This window comes from Lepidochelys kempii, chromosome 3 (assembly GCF_965140265.1).
Source record: "Lepidochelys kempii isolate rLepKem1 chromosome 3, rLepKem1.hap2, whole genome shotgun sequence".
Lineage (NCBI taxonomy): Eukaryota > Metazoa > Chordata > Testudines > Cheloniidae > Lepidochelys > Lepidochelys kempii.
In genome coordinates, this window is record NC_133258.1 from 200,998,740 (window position 1) to 201,012,304 (window position 13,565).

The 13,565-nt window shown below is 43.7% G+C and overlaps 1 protein-coding gene across 18 annotated transcripts in view; it reads right to left on the minus strand.

Annotated features, from left to right (window-relative positions):
* The window catches only part of PLCB4 (phospholipase C beta 4), a 325,436-nt gene that overhangs the window by 71,436 nt on the left and 240,435 nt on the right, over window positions 1–13,565 (minus strand). For all 18 annotated transcript variants that reach the window (XM_073339654.1, XM_073339656.1, XM_073339649.1 and 15 more), the window contains 4 exons: window positions 9,738–9,828; window positions 8,662–8,757; window positions 4,791–4,891; window positions 2,858–2,893 (listed from right to left, as the gene is read on the minus strand). In XM_073339654.1, the coding sequence (XP_073195755.1) occupies window positions 2,858–2,893; window positions 4,791–4,891; window positions 8,662–8,757; window positions 9,738–9,828 (324 nt within the window). The remainder of the gene's footprint in view (window positions 1–2,857; window positions 2,894–4,790; window positions 4,892–8,661; window positions 8,758–9,737; window positions 9,829–13,565) is intronic.

Sequence of the window (13,565 nt, forward strand, 5' to 3'; positions counted from 1 at the left end):
ATGCATACAGAAAAAGTTGCAAAATCTTCTTAGAGATATCCAATCTGCAGAGACTTGCAACAAGAGTAATTTCTCATGTGATTACACAGCCCAAATACATAGCAACATGGGTTGAAATAAAATATTTTATAGACTAGAAGAGGCCTGTGTCACACTACACTAAGGTCTTTACTACTCGCCGGATCGGCGGGCAGCGATCGATCCAGCGGGGATCGATTTATCGCGTCTAGTCTAGACGTGATAAATTGACCCCCGAGCGCTCTCCTGTCGACTCCTGTACTCCAGCTCTGTGAGAGGTGCAGGCAGAGTCGGCGGGGAAGCGGCAGCAGTCGACTTACCGTGGTGAAGACACCACGGTAAGTCGATCTAAGTACATCGACTTCAGCTATGTTATTCACGTAGCTAAGTTGCATAACTTAGATCGATCCCTACCCAGTGTAGACCAGAGCTAAGAAAAAATAATCACACATACTGATATCGAGTGGCATCTTTCTGTTCAGTTTCTTGGCTCATTCTGTTCTGCCAATCACTTTCCTTCACTCTCCCTGACTACCCAGGACCTTCTTTATAAAGGCTCTATAAAGAGCACCAGAATGGGATCTTCTCTTGTAATCTGTAGCCCTGGTTAGGCCTATCAGTATTGTCATGTGGCCTACTATGTCAAGAAGAACAAACCAGAAGGGAATTTAACCCTATGCATGCTTCTGCATCCTGTCCCAGTGAATTTCCTGATACAGTACATCTTAAAATACATCAGTATTGTAATGCAGCTTTTCATGTTCCGAATGCAATATAGCTCTGTTACAAAATATTTTTCTATGAGACCAGGAAACCATGAATAACTGCAAATATTGCAAAATCATTTTTTCAGGCAAGGAGCCTCTGCACTAAACACTAAAGAATGACAAAAGTAACTCTACTGTACCCCTAATTACTGGACATCATTAATTTCAGGGGAAAGAGAAGAAAAAGCAAATCTATTTACCAGTATTATGCCATATGCTTGTGACCTGCATTATGATGCAGACACATATTTAAAGAAATAAATAGAATGACACTACCTTATTCCACAGTCTGGTTGAAACACTGAGGCCTGGTCTCCATGCGAAAATTAGGTTGGATTAACTATGTTGCTCAGGGGTGTGAAAAATCCACATCCCTGAGTGACATAGTTAAGCCAACCTAACTGCCGGTGTAGCCAGCATTAGGTTGCTGGGAGAATTCTACAATTGACCTAGCTACCGCCTCTCTGGGCGGTGGAGTACCTACACCAACAGGAGAACCCCTCCCACTGGCATAGGTAGTATCTACAGTGTAGACAACCTCTTAGGCTGACAAGGAAGGGCATTACCTGCCAGTTACTGATTGCCTCAGGGAATTGAGTGACCGCGGTGAAGCCCATGTTGTCTGGTTTGCAGTTCACACTTAAATTAAATTTTCCATGGTCCATATAATCAGACCCATTCTTTATTTTAACATGGTTAATAGGGCCCGATCCCACAGGCAGTCCACAGGAAAGTCAATGAGTGTTTCACATGCAGAGGGGCTCACAAGATTGAGCTTTTGATATGTAAAACACTAACACTGACATTTTGTAGCAGTGCAGAATATGACTTTATCATCATGCATTTTTTGTTATCAGGTTAATTTTTACCAGTCTGCTGACTACAAATTAAAACAAACCTCTTTAGGTCTGTAAGCCATGATTTTTCAGACGTGACGAGTAATTTTGGATGTCTCAATCTGGTGGGAGGCCAATTTGAGACATTTTAAGGAAGCTTGATTTTCAGCAAATGATGAGCACCTATCCTCTGAAAAATCAGGCTCGAGGTGCCCAAAGCTGGCCACCCAAAATCACTAGTCACTTTTCACAATCTTGGTCCTAAAGTGGATAAATGAAAAAATGCAGTGGGACAGAAATCAATGAGCGTTTGTATCCTACTACAGGAGAACAGGGCCCCAGGACTATAACCACACAATACTCTAATGACACAAGAGTTCTCCTAGTTGAGGACGTTCCAAGGCAATCTACTGATTATTAACTGTAATATATTCACTTACACATAATTTGAAGACTAAAAGGTCTGGCTCTCATTGCAATATCCACAGCAGTGGATCTAGGATTTCAAAACAGGACTGTAGGATTTGGGAATAAGAGGACGGGATGCCACTTACAGCCATCCCCCCTGAGCTGAAGAAATGGTTACCCTAACATATGGCCTTTGTAGGGTGCTGGAGTGAGTTAAGGATGAAAACAATCAGGATCCCTGTAGACCCGCATCTCAAGAAAAGCAGCAGAACTCTCCTAAAAAGACTGAAATAAAGTGTGGTCAGGAATGTATTTAAATGACAGAAAGGAAGAAATGCATGGAGACAAGCAGGAGGAGGGAGGAAGGGAGTGAGACTAACAGAAGATATTCTTGGTGGAAGGTAAATGCACAAATCCCAAGGAAAAGAAAAAGGAGGAAAAAGAAAAAAATAAAGAGAGATAAATAAAGTGGGGCAGGATGAAAAAAATGTTGGCACGATTTCTGCCAATCCCTCTGAAGGGATCACACTTTCCCAGGCACATGAAATTGGGGTGTAATTGTTTCTACTGGGATCAGATATTTCTAAGTGAGGGCAGGTCATGCAGCCTTCTTTTCCCCCCATCAGTATTATCCCTCAAAACCCTGTGAATAGGGGGAGTGGGAAGAGATGGAACTACAACCTACTGGCCGTCATTACAAGGAGAAAGGAGACACAATGTGCAAAGAAATAGAGTGTAAAATGGTTATACACTTATGAATGTATTTTAGATAAAAATGTTTATACATAAAGAAATATAATAGAAACTACATAACATCCTATGTGTCACCTTTTTATTGTTTTCTTGTTCAGAATCTTCCAAAGCCTAAGGAAAAAATATATATACATTACCCAAAGAAATTGCAACATGAAACATTCCTAGTTATAAAAGAAAACCCTCAAATGGTTAATGTACTTGGCAAAAAGTATATCCCCTTCCAATTCACTATACGGTTCATCTATCAATTAACTCTCAAAGGTTTGCAGTATCTTTCAAATTCATATACAAAAGGGGTGGAAAGATATAGCTACTAGTATTGGGAGTAGAAAGGAGGACATCAGGCAGTTAAGTCCAAACCCAGTTGTAGTGTCATGCGGGGAATGGCAGAAAGCTCATGGGGAGAGATTGAGAGAGAGTGCGCACACATGAAAGATCATTTGCCATCCTATATTCAGGGTGACCAGACTTTGAGGGCATTTGAAGATATAAGAGTTGGAGCTGCTCTGTACTTTGTGCTGTAAATGTCCAAATACGGAAGAATGCTGCTATCTGCCCCAAGAGATTGCAAGGTTACTTGCCACTAGAGTTCCATTCACTGAGTGACTCCCTGTGCTTTCTTCCTTCAATTACAAGCTGCTAGCACCGAGAACCTTAGACAGGAAAAGAGTGACTTGGCTCTCAAAGTATGTACAGAGAGAATCACGATTTACTGTCAAGCTATAGATCAATGAGGGAGCAAGGAGGGGCTCATGCAGAGAATGGCTGACCACTTGGAGTAACCAATAGGGCAGTTGGGGGCCTGCTGGTTTAATAAGCAAAACAGCCCTACAGCAGAGAAGGAAAATCTGCAGTTCATTCGGAAGCTCTGTAAAGGTCCTGAAGAAGCAAGGATGCAAACACAAAGCAAGCAGGCAGCTCTGATTATTTGTGGTTCTGCTTGAGAGATAGGTTGTGAAAGGCAGTGTGTGCAGCAAGGAGAACTTCCACCAATTGATATTTCTAGCTCAAACAAGAGCCACAGCAAGCCATGCAGGAGAGAGAAAGACTAGAATGCTTCAATGACAGAGGAGGATGGTACGGTACCTTAGTGACAAGCAGGGTCTGGTGCCTTGGGTGCTAGCATGGCTTAATTTTCAATTCCACTGTACTGTATCTAATTATGGACAAGTGCTATACCAAGTAATGTTCGCTTACCAAGTACAGAATGTCAAACTACTAAGATAAGGTGGTGGAATCTCCATCCTTAGAGGTTTTTAAGGCCTGGCTTGACAAAGCCCTGGCTGGGATGATTTAGTTGGTGTTGGTCCTGCTTTGAGCTGGGGGTTGAATGACCTCCTGAGGTCTCTTCCAACCCTAATCTTCTATGATTCTATGATAAGTACCAGTGGAAGAATAAGCCCTTGTGGCCAGTCTGCCTGCTGAGATCCCAGTGCCATGCTCTCCAACTGGGGCTATTTTCCTGCTACCCTGTCTATGTCACTGTTTCATAAACGCACAGCAAGTGGAAGTGGGTGCCTGCTATTCAGAGAGCACCAGTACAAAAATAACTGAGGAAGTCTCTGAGATAAAGCATGGGCTGAGGCCAAGCCAGGAGGAGTACAGGAGTGACGAAGCGGATATTCACCCCACAGTACGGCTCTTAAATTGTGACACACAATTCACAGCCAGGTACTGTTACGTAGGCAGGAAACTGTTGGCAGCCATGTCTAACAATTTTTGGCCAAATCCTGTAGGCTGTGCACAGTGATTTCCCAGGTATAGCTCCCATTTGCTACCATAGGAGTTTTGCTTGAATAAGCAGAGCAGGTTTTGGCTTGTTAAATTTTATATCACCATGAATTTAAGTGTCAGCAGCTCTGCTAGAAAAATCCCTGTGTGATTCATACTGTATTTTCTCCTACAGCTAACACATAGTGTGATCCTTCCGTACAATGAAAGGTCTTTCCCAGCCATCTCCATGGAAAAATCTTCCAACGTGAATATATGTCAGAATTAAGCCTACCTTTTTGACGCTATTGGCAACCGCTTCTTTTTGACTCAAGTCATCTGCAGAAAGCTCAGTTCCAAATTTTAATTCTGGATGGGCTTCTTCTTCTTGATCAGCTACACAACAATGAAAAGGAAGGAAATGAGCGTGAAAAACATAGCAGCAGATATTTTTGTGGAACTAGTTCAAAAACCATCACACCAGTGTGAATTGGCTCATTTTCTAAAGTGAGTAAAACTAAGGAAGTAGAAAGATTTCCAACAAGTAGTGGATGTTTAAAGTAAGTCCCTCAGATTCCTTGGTTTGCTAGCTTTTATCTAGTAAATACTAACACCCATTCAGTAAAACGGCGTGTAAGAATAAATCTGTGGATGAGACATAGATACTGAGAGATAAGTTTAGCATATTCTTGGAAAAATCATGAATTTGGCATAGGAAAATGTAAAAATCAAGGGCCTGGGGTAACAAAATGAAATGAAGCCAGGGCTCTTTAAATATAAATTCAAAAGTTTTGGTGCCACCATTTGAGTTCTCATACGCCTACACCCACTCTCTTTCCTTTTATCCTTTCTCTTTTATACATGGATCTCTCTCATTATTTTCACAAATTGTTAGTGGTTTCAAAGGAGCCAATATGGTCTCTTATGTACAGACTATTTTAAAATGTATTTATCTGTTTAGATTTAAATAATTAAAAACGATGCCTATCGAAGCCTCTAGGTGCCCTAACACATAATTACTAAAACAGTAAAATCCCAGCAGCATTATAGTAATCACTTCAACAGGAACTCAGACAGCCGCTTACAGAACATTCTTTCTACCCCTTCATCATCTAGGAAACCCCCTCAGCCCACTCCAAAACCCTGCTGAACACGTGTTTTTTGCAGCACAGGTGGCAAATCACCAGATCTGGGATACTTCAGACTAAGTGAGGGAGCAAGTTCCAGACTCCTGACCACTCATGGAGAATGCATGAACAACCTGCCCTTCTCTTTTATAATGAGGGGGATCTGGCTCAAGCACCTTGCTGACCGCAGCTGTGGCATGGGGAGAGAGATGGCCCCTCACGTAGGCCAGTCCTGGGACATTTAGGACTTTATAAGTGGTTATAATCCAAACACCATAAACTCAACCTAGAGACCAATAGGCAGCCATTGCCAATCCTTATGTCATAAACTCCGCACATGAAGCCCCACTGAATAAGTGGGCCACAGCGCTCTGCACCAGCCTCAATCCCCAAATAATTTAAAGGTGCAGCCCCGTATAGAGTGCATTGAAACAGTCCAATCATGAGGTAACAAAAACAGATAACACCGACAAGGTCCACATCCAAAAGGAAAGGTTTGCAGCCTCCTAGCCAGGTGCAGATGGTAAAAAGTTGTTTGGGTCACTGCTGTAATATGAATGTCCCACAGCAGCGGAAGGCCTAGAATCACCTCTGAGTTGCAAACACAAGTAACTAATGGCAGACGTACAGCCTCAGCATAAGAGGCGGATATTACCTCTGCCATCTCCTCCAGCTGCTTTCCCTGGCAGCCTCATTGCCTCAGTCTTGTCTGGGCTGAACTTCAACTGGCTCACTCTGATCCATGCTCCAAACTCAGCTGGACACGGGCTGAAGCACTGAACCACATCATTCAAGTTGGATGAGACAGACACACACAGTGGGGTGTCATCGGCATACTGACGACAACGCACCCAACACCTTGTTACTGACCCTCCGACCAGCCCCAGATACAGGTTGAACAGACCAGGTGACCAAATGGCACTTTGCAGCACCCTGCTTTTGAGAGCTTCGAAAGAGGAGCAATTGCCCACAACTACCCGTTGAGATCTCTCCAAGAGAAGGGAATGGAACCAGCGAAGAGCAGCTGCCTCTACTCCCACCAGAGTCCGCAGGCAAATCAACAACACCTTGTGATCTATGGTACTGAAGACAGCTGATAGGTCTAATACCACCAGCATGGACACCTAGGGCTTGTCTTCACTACGGGGCTAAATTGGTGTTGCTGTGATCAATGCAGCGGTGTTGATTTAGTGGGTCTCACGAAGACATGATAAGTCAATGGGAGAGTGCTCCCACCTCAATGAGAGGCGGAAGCTACCTCAATGGGAGAGCGTATCCTGCCAACATAACATGGTGTCTATACTGCCCTAAGTCGATGTAAGTTATATTGCTCAGGAGGGTGGGTTTTTTACACCCTTGAGCGACATAACTTACATCGACTTAAGTGGTAGTGTAGACAAGGACCTAGCCTTCGTTTATCACTAGGAGGAAACCACTGACAAGCATGTCAAATGCAGTCTCTTTGTCAAAGATAACTCTCTACCCAGATTGACGGGGTCAAGGAGATCAGCAGCATCTAGATACTGTGCAAATTGTCTTACCACAACCTTCTCCACTAAACGTGCCCAAGAAAGGAAGAGAAGATTCAATACTCCTCAATAATTAGCTAGATTGCCAGCATCCAGCAATGAACACTATTGCTTCCTTCAAAGCAACAGGCCGTTTTTGCCCTCTCTAGGAGAGGCACTGACAATCCCATAAGCAATGGGCCCAGTATTTTCCCCACTGGCCTTCGCCAGCCAGGAACGATGTGTATCCAAAGCATTTCCTGACTGCTCTGGCAACATATTGTATGTGTGAAGAGAGATATTAACACACAGATGGACAAATTCAAACCAACATGTGAGAAAAGGTTGGTGTTCGCTACATGGGAGAAATAGCTTATTTTGTAGTGCTTATAAATGAACTGAAAAATTAAACTAGCAGTTGCAAGAGATACTGGCAGGATTTTTCACATACACAGCGTAATTTACATGAGGAAGAAATACAAATAATCTCCCGTAATTGTATAAAAATGTTGCAGATCCTACTCTACCATTTCTATCCCCCTCCCCCCCCGCCCCCGCCTGTTAAAAGGTGTGTTTAATCCGCTGACCCATTATTTTAGCTAAAGGCACCCTGTTTGGACAATTCCTGATATCACCTCCAGGTGGTGAACTAGGTAGCAAGAACAAGATTCAAACGTAGTCAATGCCTATCTCATAACAGATCTAATAGTTCAGCACCCTGTTTTTGACCTTCCACAACATCTATGGGTAAAGCTCAATCGCTTCAGATGGAGAGTGATCAGATGGGCTGCTAATGGGTCTTTGTGACTCCCCCTCCATTTGACACTGAGGTCAATTAAAAGATGAAGGTCACATGCCTGTAGACTGCGTTCATTGGCAAGGGCTTCGTGGTTCCCTTCTGGACTTTGCACAATGCTCTTCTCTCAATGACTTAGACTAACACACGTGACTTGACCATCCATGCAGATGGAATTGCAGTACATCTATCTTCACAACTACATTCTGCTTTTCTTCTTCAGCAGCCCTTTTAACCTCTGCTTTTCCCCAGGGTATTTTTGCTGTTGTGTTATCCTACCCCTGTAGACAACGCCTCACCCCAGAGATCTCAAAGGGTTATCCCGGAGATAAATTGCAAAGAAACAAATTAACAAACTAAATGGGATCAAAAGCAGAACCCTGTTCCAAGGGCAACAGCAACGAAAGATAAGACATGAAAAGGTTAATGCAACTTCTTTTTCTAATGGTCTAATTTGCTTTGTAACATTTTCATTTATTTAATTTTACGTGCGCTTCAGGTTCACAGAGTTTAGAGAGATTTATTTAAAATCTAAACAAATAAACGTACTTATGAGTTTATGTTACAAGTGGGAAGCCTATAAAGACAGTGCTTGTGAGGATATGTCAGGTTAAAGTGAAGCAGTTATATGAAAAGGCTTCTACTGAGGCCCAGTGGCAAATGTCTATCTGAACTCCTCCCTCCTTTTCCAGCAGGCAAGCAACTCCCAAGAAGCATCGCTTATAAAATCCTCACCACTTTCTATTTCTTCTTCATTGTCATCTTCTAGGATATTGACAGGAGCAGCTGTTTCGCCAGCCTCCATCATACTTTTCAGTGCCTCAAGCTGTTCTGTTTAAAAAATAAAAAAACAGAGAGAAAATTAACGTTAGCCATGTAACAAATGGTTCTTATTCAAAATTAAATATTTTAACTCAAATTACATGAAGAAAATGCTAAATAACTAGGGCCTGATTCTGACAGGGGCTTGAATTGGAGTTGTGGGTGCTCAGTACCAATTCGGGTCAGGTCTTCTGTCAGCAATAAAGATTTGCAAAAGAACTTGAAACCCATTGTTGTTAGGGATACTTGGATAAAACAGTTATTACCAATGCTGGATCAAAAAAAAAAACCCAAACAAACAGTAAGGCCCCAATGAAGTCAAGGAGCGTCTTTCCAGTGACTTCAAGAGCCTTCGGATCATTACTGCCGTGAGCAAGTCCTGGGTAACAGATGGCTGATCGCTTTCACGGCCTAATATGACATTCCATATTGGAATGGGAATTTTACCTCAATGTTATTTCTGAATTGTGCTTGTATGTTGCACCGTATGAGCCAACCCTCAAGTCAATGGGAGTTTAGCCACTGTCTTCAATGGGAGAAGGTCCAGGGCCAATCAGTACGGCCATAGTAGGAACCATGAATACCCCAGCATCATGATTCGTGCACAGCAGAAGAATGCCAGGATTAGCAAGAAAAGAACAGTCATTTGAAATTCCATTTCAGTTTTAGTTCACCCTGGCAGGTGTGGAAAACACAACAATGACAGCACACCTGCTCTACAACAGATTCCATCTGTGTTACATTTTGGCGTGGACAGCAATCAGATTATGACCCAGAATTCCATTTCAAGTTATATGTATTTATAATCTCTACACATTTACACAGAGGGCAAAACTTTGCCACTGATATGAAACACAAGTGAAAACAAAATGTCATGCATAGTGAATATAAAGTATGTTCTTCATTTTGGAAAGTTTGGTAGAACATTGTTCTGTTATCTAAAGTGCATACTTTTGTATTAATGTAATGGTTCAATGAACTTTACTTACTTTTTTCCACTTCAGGTTTCAGCCTTTTGTTTTTTATGAGTATCTTTCTTTTGAGATCATTCGGGGACGGTAAGGGTCTTCCTGGTTCAAGCTACAAAAATGGAGAGAAGGGCTTATTGAGCATGATTTGCAATGATCTTCTCATTTAACCTCTTTGACTACCCATTTTGGGCTGGATTCTGACTTTAGGACCAGCCTGAGCAAGGGACACTGAGGACATCTCTTCACTACAGGGAGATCGATGCTGCTGCAATCGATGCAGCTGGGGTCAATTTAGTGGGACTAGTGAAGACCCACTAACTCGACAGCAGAGCGCTCTCCAGTCAACCCCGGTACTCCAGCTCCTCGAGAAGATTAAGGTAAGTCAACAGGAAAACATCTACCATTAACGCGACGCAGCGCAGTGAAGACACTGTGGTAAGTCGACCTAGGCTACGTTGACTTCAGCGAAGTTATTCATATAACTGGAGTAGCGTAACTTAGATCGACTTACCCCGGTAGTGAAGACAAGCCCTGACTAAGCAGAACCATGGAGGGGCTGCTCTGCAGCCAGGGCAAGATGGAGACAATGACCTAAAGGGAGGACTTCCACTTCCCCTGCAGCCATCCCCCCACCCTCTGAAATGAGAAACACGGGATCCCATCCCTCTCTGCTCATGGAAGTGGATGGGATCATTTGGCCTGTATATTGTAAACTCCTTATTATCTCATATTCCTGTAATGAGCCACACACAAAAAACTCTGAATACATCAGAATAAAAACAACAGTCACATGAAAATATCAACAGGAATGCAAGGACACTGAAAAAGTCATTCATTTATTTTCTTCTTCTGCTCAGGATTTTATGTTGCATCAATAAAATATTAAAAATCAAAGGTTCATATAACCCCTTTAACTATCTCTGTGTATTCAGGTAAGAATGTCCCTCTTTTTTGCTCTTATCAGATTATTTTGAAGGGCAATGTTTGAGAACCTCCCGATCTTAAGTTAGCCACATTCTGGATTTAAAAGCACAGCTAATGTGCAGTCCTTGAATTTTGTTTACCTATCTTGCTATTTTGTCTAATTGCTACTCTTGCCCCTTTTAACAAAACATGTTTAGACATCTATTATTTCCTCATGTTAAGGTTTGCTAAATTCTAAAAACAAGAACATGCTGATTAAAAAAAAACCTACATTGGTAAGAGAGACTTATTATTTATCAAATCATCTGAAAACTGAATTCTGCTCTAATATTTTCTCTCTGCTGCTCATATCTTTCATATGGGTTTCGAATGGGTTGCTGCCTGACTGCCATCCAGAAGAAAAATACTTCCAAAATTAATTGGTAATAATAATACTTTACATTAATACTTATTGTTTGATGATCACAAAACATTTTACAAAAATTAATTAACACAATGCAAGAGTGTGGCAGGAAAGTATCATCATCCTCACTTTACAGATGGGGAAAACAAGGCAGGAAGAGGTTACATAGCTTTAAAATAAAGCATTTATCATCTGAGCACGGTATAGTAAATAGCAAAGGAGTCCCTCCCCTGGAGAAATTACAATCTAAATAGACAAGAGACAGAGTTGGAGGGGAAACTGAGGCAGAGAGGGCAACAAAGTGACAGAAGTAATGCCACAGATCAGTAGCACAGGCAGGAGCAAAACCCACCTCTCCTGATTCCTAGTCCACTGCCAGATCCACAGGGTCACACCACCTTGGCAACAGTAAAGTCAGGAGACTGAAGTATCAACTCATACATTGACTTGCTGCGTGATTTTGGGCTAGTCGCTTAAACTCAGTTCCCTAATATCAATTTCCTAATTTGCTAAATGTGACTAACAATACTTACCCAGCTTAACTCACTGCCGTATTGTGAGGTTCCAGCAACCAGTGCACAACCCTGCGAAGATTTATCTATGCGAGTAGTCCTTAGCCAGATGATAAGGACTATACCTGCCAGTAAGGGCTTGTAGGAGCATGTCTTTGATGTTTGTGGACAGTATCAAATGACAAATGCTACGTATGTGCTAAGTAAATGACTTGCTCCATATTGGGAAGGGAGAGGCATAACATCTGTTGGCCCATCACTCTCCACTCTGAGGTGGGCAGAGCACAGGCCAGGATCCCCTGGTACAAGCCCCAGGACACAAAGGAGTGCAGATTTGGGTGGTGTGGCTCTCTCCCAGTGGGCCTGGGAAGGAAATGGGGGAAGGATCTGTTACCCAGGATCACAGCTGAAAAGGACAATGGTACACTGAGGTAGAAGTGAGTTGGGACTGGAAGATATAGCCAGGGTTAGTAAGGAATCCCAGAACGGGGAGGCAGATCTCTTTGGAGTGGGTGGAGTTTCTAGGTATTCAACCACCACATAAAAAAATAACAGTAATCAAGTCAGCTTTGTCACTGTGCCGGACCAGCATCAACAGCCTCTGTGGGAAGGCACTGTCAACCCACCACACCAGGGGAGGGCAAACTTTTTGGCCTGAGGGCCACGTCGGGTTTCCAAAATTGTACGGAGGGCCGATTAGGGGAGGCTGTGTCTCCCGAAACAGCCAGGCGTGGCCCGGCCCACCACCTCCTATCCGACGCCACCGCTTCTCGCCCCCTGATGCTCCCCGGGACTCCTGCCCCATCCAACCCCCCGCTCCCTGTCCCCTGACCACCCCCGGATCCCCCACCCCTGACTGCCCCCTGCCACCCCATCCAACCCCCCCTCATTCCTGACTGCCCCCCGGGACTCATGCCCCATCCAACCACCTTATTCTCTGCCCTCTGACCCCCCCGACCCCTGACCACATTCCCAAACTCCTCTGCCTTCTATCCAACCCCATCTTCCCCCTGTCCCCTTACTACGTGGCCCAGAGCACCAGGTCAGGCCGCGGTTCTGCAACTGCGTGACCTGGCTGCCCAGAGCATGGCGCGGTGCACTGAGGCTGAGGTGAAACAGCGGGGGAGGGGCCGGGGACTAGTCTCCCAGGCCAGGAGCTCAGGGGCCAAGCAGGAGGGTCCTGTGGGCAGCATATGGCCCATGGGCCACAGTTTGCCCACCTCTGCACGACACCCTGATACCCAAATACAAGGAGACGCAAACAAAGCTGGCAAACAGCATGCAACATCCTTCCAAGCTAATATCCATTTTCCCATTATAATCAAGAGAACTCGATCATTCAGTTCCAGCAAGGGAATCGTGTGCAACACTCTCCACATGGACACTGAGGACAAAGGGAACTCTAGGTTATCATCCACTGGGTCCAGCAGTGAATATATTTTAACTCCACTAGATGTCAGTACAATCAGGTTTCATTCCCCCTACCTCTAAAATACCATTCTGCAATTAAAAGGTTAGCTAGGTGCCCCTCTGGGAAAATATCGGCTTCAGGCAGTCTCACGCCTGTCCTGCGTTTTCCTTCCAGAGACATTTAAAACGGAATATAACTACTTACGAAGGGCAAGTTTCCAACTTGCACCAGATGCCTTTTGAAAGTTTGATTTATGAATGTGTGCATGGAGGAGGCAGAGTGACAAGCCAGAAAAAAACAAACCATAAAACAGTGAGCACACTAAAGAGCAGAGACCAGATGAGGCTAGAATTGGGTCCCGAAGCTGCAGTAGCCACAGAACTTTTGGTGTGGCACCATTTCTGTTTGGTCACAGGGCCATGAGAAGCAGCCACTTGCGAGGACTGTGCTCAGGTTGGGGATATTACAGCCAGCCACACATCTCTGCATACCCCTCCGAGTATAGCAACATGATCTCTGTTATGTATTCTTGCATCCTAACTATCCCTGTCAAATTTAAGAGAAGAGAAAAAAGCACAGCCCTGGAGAAGGTGTCA